The sequence below is a fragment of the Photinus pyralis genome, unplaced genomic scaffold (genome assembly GCF_008802855.1).
Source record: "Photinus pyralis isolate 1611_PpyrPB1 unplaced genomic scaffold, Ppyr1.3 Ppyr1.4_LG7, whole genome shotgun sequence".
NCBI lineage: Eukaryota > Metazoa > Arthropoda > Insecta > Coleoptera > Lampyridae > Photinus > Photinus pyralis.
This window is the reverse complement of record NW_022170738.1, coordinates 16,750,815-16,760,723: the sequence shown is the minus strand read 5'-3', so window position 1 is coordinate 16,760,723 and position 9,909 is coordinate 16,750,815. Positions and strand designations below refer to the sequence as shown.

At 37.2% G+C, this 9,909-nt stretch overlaps 1 protein-coding gene across 1 annotated transcript; it reads left to right on the top strand.

Moving 5' to 3' along the window:
- Positions 1–3,995: 3,995 nt before the first annotated feature.
- LOC116176535 (SH3 domain-binding protein 5 homolog) lies at positions 3,996–9,374 on the top strand. Its single transcript, XM_031495140.1, has 5 exons — positions 3,996–4,396; positions 4,444–4,621; positions 4,666–4,784; positions 4,833–4,916; positions 8,381–9,374. Exons 1-5 carry the CDS (start codon positions 4,295–4,297, stop codon positions 9,047–9,049), a joined length of 1,152 nt encoding a protein of 383 aa, XP_031351000.1. The 5' UTR covers positions 3,996–4,294; the 3' UTR covers positions 9,050–9,374.
- Positions 9,375–9,909: the final 535 nt, after the last annotated feature.

Sequence of the window (9,909 nt, the reverse complement as noted above, 5' to 3'; positions counted from 1 at the left end):
TGGCTTTTTTAAGGTGGATAACTTCACTTCATTGAGTTCTTGAAAGCCTTATAGAAATGCTTCACATATGCGATAACTGCTCGATAGATACACACTACTGCCTCGTAAACGTTGAACTACGTTTCAGCTGACTGGAATTACTTATAACATTTACTTTTAACACGACGAATTAAGATCTCTTTAAACATCTCTCTAAACTTCCTTCTACAAGAACTTTACGACTATCAAGACTGACTGCCTTTCCAAAAAGTTTCGATTGCGGTTGGCTGCCAGCCAAACACCAAAAGCGACTACCAAAAAAGCCTCATTTTCCTTCTGGCGTGCCTATTCAAACCATTTGGCACCTTTGGCTCCTCCCTTTTTGTCAAAAATATTGCGCGTCTTTGAATAAACTGAACAACCTGGGTTAGTGAGCATATGAGTCATACCCCTTAATGAGTTGAGATTTACCCTGTGTGTCACAGCTTAACTGCATAGTCGAAATATCACGGCCATACAGGTGTGGCCGCAGAAGAGCTTTAATGTGGCTAGGAACATAAATAGGTTTTCCTTGTCCTGCAAAGAAAACGTCCCCAAGACTAGAAACCCCTGATTTATCAACCCAGGGTTCTTGAATAAGGGAAATGTTTTGCTTTGCAGTGAGGCTTCTGTCTAACGTACCTAACTGCAGCGGCCCTACAGTGTTGGCGGTTTATTTGTTGTATAAAAATTGTGTGTGATGTATGTAAACAATACCTGTCTATGGTTTATCTGTCGCGGTTAGAATCTGTCCCATCAGCAGCGCCTCAAAATTTGCAAACTCATCTCAGTACGAGATCGGCCCGGGCGAGTTGCTAACGCTGAAGTATTGTATGTAATACCATTGATTATACGTGTATAATCAATGGTAATACATATACAATGGCTGAAGCAAGCACTGACCACAGGGTTGCCTTGGCAACCTGGACGGTGATGCTCCTGGCCGTTGCCCCCTGTAGTAGCTGCTGGTGTTGTTGTGGTGGTTGTACTGACGTACTGCCCCCGTCACGTTCGGCAAGGTTACTAACCCTCATCTGTAAAGTCGAGAAAACCCCACAACTGAGCTTTCACCCCCTGGCGATTAGGTTAGTCTGGTCCTTTTCCTCAATGACGAAAGCCGAGAAATGCTACACCTCCAAGCGCCGCTTGACCGCCATCAGGCCGCCAGGTTCCCCCGGGGCTCAGATGGCAGCCTTTACGAGAAGGCAGTCTTCCTGCACTACTTCTAGGTGTGCAGCCTCCCACAATTATGGGAGGTTGCCAGCCACCTCTCCTTTAACCACTCTAGGGAATGGTTGTTCTCGCACGATATTCTTTACCGTTAGCCTACCCAGAGGGTTTGTATCTATAATAATCGCTACCTTGCGTGCGGTTTGGAGGTGACTGTTGGACCAGCTGGACCCATTTGCGATAGCCTGGACTTCTCTCTCCTCTTCTGCTGAGCGCTGAAGACACGTGTGGTTTGATGTGTGGTTGAGGCTCGGTGATCTGTTTCGTAGGTTGAGGGCTATCCTGGAACCATGTATTATACCTAGTATGCTGGAACGCTCCCTCTGTTTTATTATTTTAATCAGTCCCTATGTCAGAAGAGTGAAAATTCGTCCCTCTAGCACCCTACCCACCACGGAGCCCAACAAGAGACGTACAGAGTGGCAATTTGAAAACTTACAACCCCCCATGTCTTACTAAATAAACGAGATATTTAAAAAAATCAAAAAAATACATTTCGGTAATTCGGAAGAGGAATCACAATGACATAGTTGGCGGTGTACCCCCTCCAACCCCCTGCGTCCCAGCCACCCCAACTTTTAAATCTTAAATAGTGACCCCCTCATGTGTGATATGTCGTTGGAAAGCTCTGAAAAAATGCTTTCCAACCATACCAAATAGCATTACATTTAGGTTAGTAATTATCGTGCAAATGCAAATCAAAAAATAAACTAATATAATACCACAGACATAGTATATGTTGTCTGTGATAATACATTTTCTAAAGTTGGCTTTTATTAAATGTTCAAAATAATTTCCGTTATTGGTAATGGTAAGACAGTAGTATAATCTATTCTCAAACTCTTGTCGAACCTTCTCAAATGTTGGTTTTGCAATATTTCGAGTTTCGACATTCTTGAATTATTCTGTCTAGTTCGTCTATGTTCGCCGGTTGCGTTTTAAATACGACAGATTTCAAATGTATCATATTAGTTTATTTTTTGATTTGCACGATAATTACTAACCTAAATGTAATAAATGTAATGCTATTTGGTATGGTTGCAAAGCATTTTTTCAGAGCTTTCCAACGACGTATGGGGGATCACTATTTAAGATTCAAAAGTTGGGGTGGCTGGGGCGCAGGGGGTTGGAGGGGGTGCGTCGCCAACTATGTCATTGTGATTCCCCCTCCGAATTACCGAAACGGATTTTGTTTTTTTTTAAATATCTCGTTTATTTACTAAGACATGGGGGGGGGGGGGTGATAAGTTTTCAAATTGTCACCCTGTATATTCAGACGCCATACTGCACAGTCGTCGGTCTGAGCCAACGGCACTGCCGATTGATCATGGTTGGTTAGCCATGACTTCCCGTCTTTAGCGAAATTGCGGCTACCATCAAGTTCAGTTTATTTTATCAGCTGTTATGCGTCTCCTCGCACGGCGTAAACATGAAACAGGAGGGTGTTGTCCAAGGTGTTGCCTTTAGTCTGGACAAGAACAAGGTCTGACACTGAAGAGACTGGTTAGGTGTCTAAACAAAAATAAGCACAAACGGTAGTAGTTCGGCTTTAGTAAAGAGTACACGCAAAATTTGAACCAATTAAATTATCCGAGAAGCGAGAAATCAGCAAAAATGTTGTGTGAGACCTCCCCTTTTAAGGGTTCTACTTCAGCTAGCAAGGGTTTTCGGGACTTTTTTCTAGAACACGCCTTACAATTTCTGACGGATATGTATAAAACACCCTGTAGAATTAAACTATTTGTTTGACAATGTATATCAACGAGATATTTTTAGTTTGCCTCTTTGATTTATACCGTGTTAATTAATTGAGCGCCGAATCTTTGGGTGATTTTAAGGAGAAACATTTTGTACACACCTCATCAAGAAGCATTTTTGACGTAAAGATTTTTTAAAATTCTTACCAGTGACGTCCGTACGGGGTTTGAACTGACAATTTTATTTTTAAGTTTAGGACATTATGTTGACATAAACTTTTCTCCTTAAAATCAACCGATGATTCACACCCTGTATTATCGGCATTCCAAAGGTGACTCGACAGCAACTCATTTTTAATCGCAAATAGTATAAAAGTATGTAATACTAAAAACAACAGAACTAAACAAAATTTGAAAATGCCACTTGGTAAAGTATCCACAGAAGTAAGTATCGGCATAAGTAATAAGTAAAGCATCATTGGTTAGAAGTAGTCTCTCGATGGTAGTCACTTCTTTACTTGACTCATCCAAAGATCAATAATGATCTCATACTGTCTAAATGTGTATCAATCGCCATTTACATCATAGGTAAAGAAAGTTTATTGAATATCCTTTTGAAAGTGCAACGTTTTATTTCACGTTATTCTAGTATTATTTAGCATAAATGATTTATGATAGTGTAAGCAGGTGCCCGTGTCCCGTACATTGCCCTATATATAGATATCAACGAACAGGAATACTTGCGAAATCCGTATATTTGGCGCAAGGATTTGTCTATTTACTTAGCATTATGTACGGACCTACTTATTCATTCTTATTTACATTCAAAATATCTTTAAGCAAATAATATGCATAATAAAGCTTATGATAACATTTCAAGATATCAAACAATGCGGTAGACGAGACACAGTTGCCAAGGTGATATTTAATAATTATAACGCGCATGCGTATCTGCATAACCATTTAAGCAATCTCAAACATACGTTACGACCAGATTCTGTGGTTTGTGTGGGACGGTGTAAATATTATGCGTCGTGACTAGCCTAGCAATTTATTCATTGGTTTACAAAAATGACGTTTAATTAAACTGCTTTGTATTATTCCTATTAGTTTTAACATCCTTTTTAAAATATGTAAGCTGTTTATTATTATAAAAGAAGAAATAAAAAACAAGATCTGATTTAGAAAGTGCAAACGTAAATGTAGTGTTTTCCGTTTAAATGTGAAACGTTTTATACCTGCTTAGGTTTTAATATTAAAAATAGCTTCACGTCATTGTTGAATACATAATGAGGTTGTTTAGGTACCTAGTTTAAAATATAATTGAGCGGAAAGTGCGGGCGTTGAGCATGGAAGAAGGAGAAAATGATCTCGATCCTCGTATACAAATTGAGTTAGAAAAACTAAACACGGCCACTGACGAAATAAATAAATTGGAAATCGAACTCGATGTAAGCTTCAAATTTTGTGTGTAGTTTTTACTTTTGCTTTGTTACAGGAGGCAAACACAACCTTTCGAATGATCTTAAACGAATCGACTAGACGACTAAAAGTCCTCTCTAAAAAATTAGGTGGTTGTATCGACCGTGTCAGACCCTACTTTACTGCACTCGAAGTTGCCAAAAAGGCACAACACGAATGCCAAAAGGCGGCCGTTATCTTTCAACGAGCAAGCGGTAAGTGCCCCCTTGGTTGTATCAAATCTGACCGAAATTTGTAGAAATTCACGCAGCTGCAAAGGAAACAGTCGCATTAGCCGAGCAACGATTTATGAGCAATAAGCACGAATGGCAGTTTGATAACGCATGGCAGGAAATGCTAAATCATGCTACTATTAAGGTAATTGACCGAGTTTATTGGCACTTACCATAAAAATAATATTAATAGGTGATGGAGGCCGAAAACGAAAAGGCTGAGAGCGGACGGGAGCATCAGAAACGGGCCATGCTCTTTAATGCCGCCGAGCAAAAGGTTAATACAATGTCATAACAATTTTTGGTTTTTATAGCGAGGCTTTTTGATACCGAAAGCTACTATATAATTATAATTCCATTGTTTCCAGTCCTTGGGTTTAAAAGCAATTACCGTAAATTTAAATTTCAAGTTCTATTTCGTTTGCAATTACAGGTTTTCATGTTACACATCTCACTTGGTGCTATTGTTTTTTTTATGTTTCTATTCTACTTTTGGGGCTCATTTTAAAGAAATCAGAAATATGCATTTTTGGGGTACAAGCGAAGATTGCACTACTTAAACTTCTATTTAAAAAGGATAATTAATAACCATGAAGAAATTCTGCCAAATGTCAAATTCTCAATGCATTTTCCCAGAGCGGTTGTTTTCTAAATATAAAAAGTTAATGATTGTTTGTTCCATGCATATTCATATAATAACAGACGTAACATCAATTTATGAGGTGTGTGAAGTGCTTTGGCATTGAAAGAGAAATGCTTTGAAATTTCTCAAACAAAGTTGTGCAAGAATGATGTAATGATGTGGTGCCAGGAATGGGACGGGTTCAGTAAATGTTGGTGATCACTTCGGGAAAACTAAAACAAAATTACAGCAAATTAAAACACAAATCGGGCGAAAAGCAAATGCGAGAAAGTGGACAATATTCCCCCCTTATAATTAGTGAAACGGATAGTAACGGAAAAAACTGAATTTAATTTAATCCAAAAGCAAAAATTAAACGGTCTAAATGCCAAATAAAATTTACAGAAAAATCCAATTTAAATACGGTTGAAACACAAAATGCAAAAGATTATACGGTACGGTTGCAAAAGTAAATTTATGGCAAAGCTCAAAATTTCGGTACTTACAAAACGTAGTTTGGAAAAATGCAAAAGCAAAAGATTTAAATCCGGTACGGGTTCGCAAAAATTAGCTCGATAAATTAACGTACTTATGCTAAGAAAAATGGTAAAAGATCTTATTTTATAGTGCGTTTTCTATTTATCAAAACGTCCATAAACTGTTTTTAATTAATTACGCCTTTACCCGACATCGGAAAATTATGGGACGTGGGACCGGTGGCAAAATTCAAGTTTTTTAAGAGCGCACCTAACGGATGATATCTCATATCATATAATTCAAAATTTAATGCTCTGATTTGATCGAACTCAAACAAATACCCATATGACTTTACTCGATTGAAACATATTTATACAAACAAAGGCGATCAATTTTTTCACACGTTCCTGGATATAAAATAATCCAACCAGAGGACTAGTATCAGCAAAGTTAAATACAAAATTCCCAATCAATGAAGCAAAACCCCAATCCTTTGTTTGGATCCACAATAAATATAATAAAAATCTGTTTCATGTCATTCTGGTGGGTCGATTCCTTTAGGATTATTAGAATTACTCGTACTTCAAACAAATTTAATGTGCAAATTCGTAAAAATAACCGACCACTACTTTATAAAAAAAAAAAAATTAAAATAACTTACAGTTATTGACGTGGGCAATATTCTCTTCTGGTAACAATTGATCTGATCTCTCCTTGAAAAAGGCCACTTCCCTTAGAAATATGAAATCAGAGCACTTCAATGATACAGGTGAATTTTTGTACCACCCTGGTAACATTATTTTCGTGATGAATGCAATGTTTGAGGGAAGTAAAGTTCGTATGAATCGTGATTATTCACAATAATAAGCCAATGGCCCGTATGAGTAAAAGTAAGCAAATGCTTATACTTGCAAAATTCAAAGTAAATACTCGTAACTGCCCCTTCATACTGGTCTGTTTAGCATGGTTTAGCAGGGCCGCACTGCGTCCTGTCCTTCTGCTTAGAAGCGCTGCTAAGTCGCCCAGTGCGAAGGAGCACTTATGAGTATTTACTTTGAATTTTGCAAGTATAAGCATTTGCTTACTTTTATTCATACGGCCCAATGTTCCCCTGTGTTGATATTAATGTTGCCCAATTTGTTAACTAGGTCTTGTTGTAGATAAAATGCACCAATTAATTGTGTTAATTTCCCTGCTGTATGCCGTTATATACAAAATGCGTTATCCAATGACATCATTCAACTTTAAGCAATATTCCGCTCTTGGAATGTTCGCTGCTGTAATTTTAGCCCCCAAGGAAGATTCCCTCCTATTGAGGGGGTTGGAACCGAAATTTATAAGCCCTCGACTTGGAACTGGAATCCTTGTTCAACAAGATATAATCGGAACCGATACTGGCACCATTATTATTAGTGTGAAGCGCTTTATTTAGCTCATGAACTACCTTGGGGGCGAATAATGTAACGTAAATGTAATTATGTAATTTATTTATGTTATTATTATTAACGAATTCATAACGGTCCTTAAACAGATTGATTTACAATATGTAAATTTATAACACAAGTCCGAATTTCACTATTTATCACTTCGGCATCGATATTGGAACTTCCATTAAACACAATTCAATTTGGTCATATAGCAAACGAAAAGCATCTAGACAATTCTAGAGGCAGCATATCATACTCCCTGGAAAGAACGTCACATTCGCTTTCATTCCTTATCGCCGTTAACTAATCCTTTATCGACTTGATGGCGTCTTAATATCGCTCTATACGTTCACAAAATTCTCACTTGTATTTAGCGGTGCCACATTAATTTCTACCAACATAACTTTAATATAAAATAAACGAACGCGCAAGCTAAAAAGAATAGTAAATCAAACCTAAAAAACTAGCTAAAAAATATTTTTTATGCAATATAATATTATTCTTTAATTTTGTGTTTTATGTTTTTCCTAAAATATTAACAATTTATATTTTTTTATCAATTTATTAATATTTATATTGGGACCTTTAAAAACCGAAAAAAAAACTTGCTCAGAAAGAACTTTTACGTTCTGGGTACTCCAGGTATTTCCAACTAAAAAGCTTAAGAACTCTATCTTGACATTATATGTTCCATGTACCTACATAAAAATATGTCTTATAAGTAATTTGTTTGGTACAGTATGGTATCCTATGTCGCATCTCCATTTGTATGGGACAGAGCATTTTTGATCGCGCCTTGCAACACCAAAATACACTTCCCACTTCTGAGCTATAAATTTTCCACAGTGGTACAGTGTCTTAATCTCTCCAGATTATTGCTATTTCATTCGTGATGGACTTCATTGTTGTGACGTTTGTCTATTTGGTTCACTCAGTGCCAGATCAATACTCTGGCTCAATTGATGCTGAAACCTATTTTATTTCAGTAGTTTTTGAAAATTGATGAATTTTGAAAATGATTTTGTTGAATTTTGTTTATAAGACTGTCTGTGTTGTTATTAAATAAATAAAAATCTAAATCTATCTAAATTTTGTCTGGACTGGAAACAAAGACAGTATGTACTTTTTTCAGTTACAACGGTAGGTAACACACTAGCAAAGTATAAAGTACTCTTTCCTAAATGATCGTTTTTTTACTTGCATTTCCATGTTTAGGTTCAACAATTAGAAGATCGATTACGCAGGCATATCATTAAAGCGAGACCTTACTTTGATGAGAAAGCTCTCTGCCAAGAACAATTAGGCACCCAAAAGGAACGAATTGAAAGTTTGCAAGAACAGATCAATAAAACTAAGTATTCCTATTCTGAGGCTTTAAAGAAACTCGAACAAATTTCCAACGAAATACATATGAAACGTAAGAGCTTAGGTATTGCAGAATGTGAAAACGAACTGTTGACGAGGCCGCGGGAACCTGGCGTCGGTGCCGAATTATGCGAAAGCTCCGGCCAGATCGATTTTGCCGCGAAACTTCAATCGCTCGATTTTAATTCGGAATTGGATAAATGCGAAGTGCACAGTATGGGTTCAATAAGTGGCACCGCCAGTTCGGCAGTTAGCGAAAAGGACGAGGACGAAGATTTGGACGATGAATATTTGGATGAGCTAAAACTGAAAGTGAAGGAACTTGCAATAAGGCCGATCGACGGTGGCGAGGGGAAGAGTACTGATGAAATGTGGGAGTCCGAGCTGAAGCACACCGTCGACAAATTGGACCATATGTTACTAATGCAGGAATGCGCAAAGGAATTAAATAGTTACGAGGATGGAAAGCTGGTGACCGATAATTTTAAGACTGATCAGGATTTAACTCAAACAAAGTAGGCAGGTAGCTTAGCGAGACAATGGTTTCTAGGACAAAATGAGATCGTCCAAAATTGTATAACTGTCGTAACTTCTCATATCAGTGACTACAGATTTTATTTTAATTGTTATTAAATGTTTTAAGCAACCTGGTAATGGCTCTAACATTTTGATAACGCCGTATTTATGCTTTGATAGTACAAATTTTTTTATATAATTTTATTACTTCATTATTTAATGATCATTAATTATACTGTGTTTAATGTCCAGTAGCGCAGATCAATTTTTGTTTTGTGTTATTTATACATTGTGTGTAACATTTATGTGAATAAAGTTATTTACTTTTTTGGAGTGATGTAACAAACATTCTAAGACTCCTAGAGTCTAGCTCTAGAGTTGTAAAGAGAACCAAAACAATATTTGTCGCCGAGAGTTTTTTAAAGACGAAAATAACATCCACACAAGCAATTTTTTGTTGTCTCGCCAAAGACGAGGGCCGTTTTTAATCTCCGTTGGGCCATAAATGAAAGACAATCGAATACAAAAAAATTATCAAAATTTGGGTACACTTATGTTTGCTTCTCTTTGTCTTGAAGGTCAAGGCGTTTGTCATGCCTGTGGAGAAGCTTTCCAAAACCCTCTTCATAAAATGGCGCCAGTGAATTGAAGTTCCTCTGTCTTGGAAAGTGCCGACCTTCTAGCCATATCTTCTGTTCAGGAAAAAAATTGTAGGTGGTCAAAAATATCCTGTTGAAACAAGTTCTTAAACAATTTCAATGGGACATTTTTGACCGAACCAAGTGATTTTCATCTTTTTCCTAAATTGAAGAAATGGCTAGAAGTCTGATTTCGCTATTCAATGCTAGAAGGTTAGCACTTTC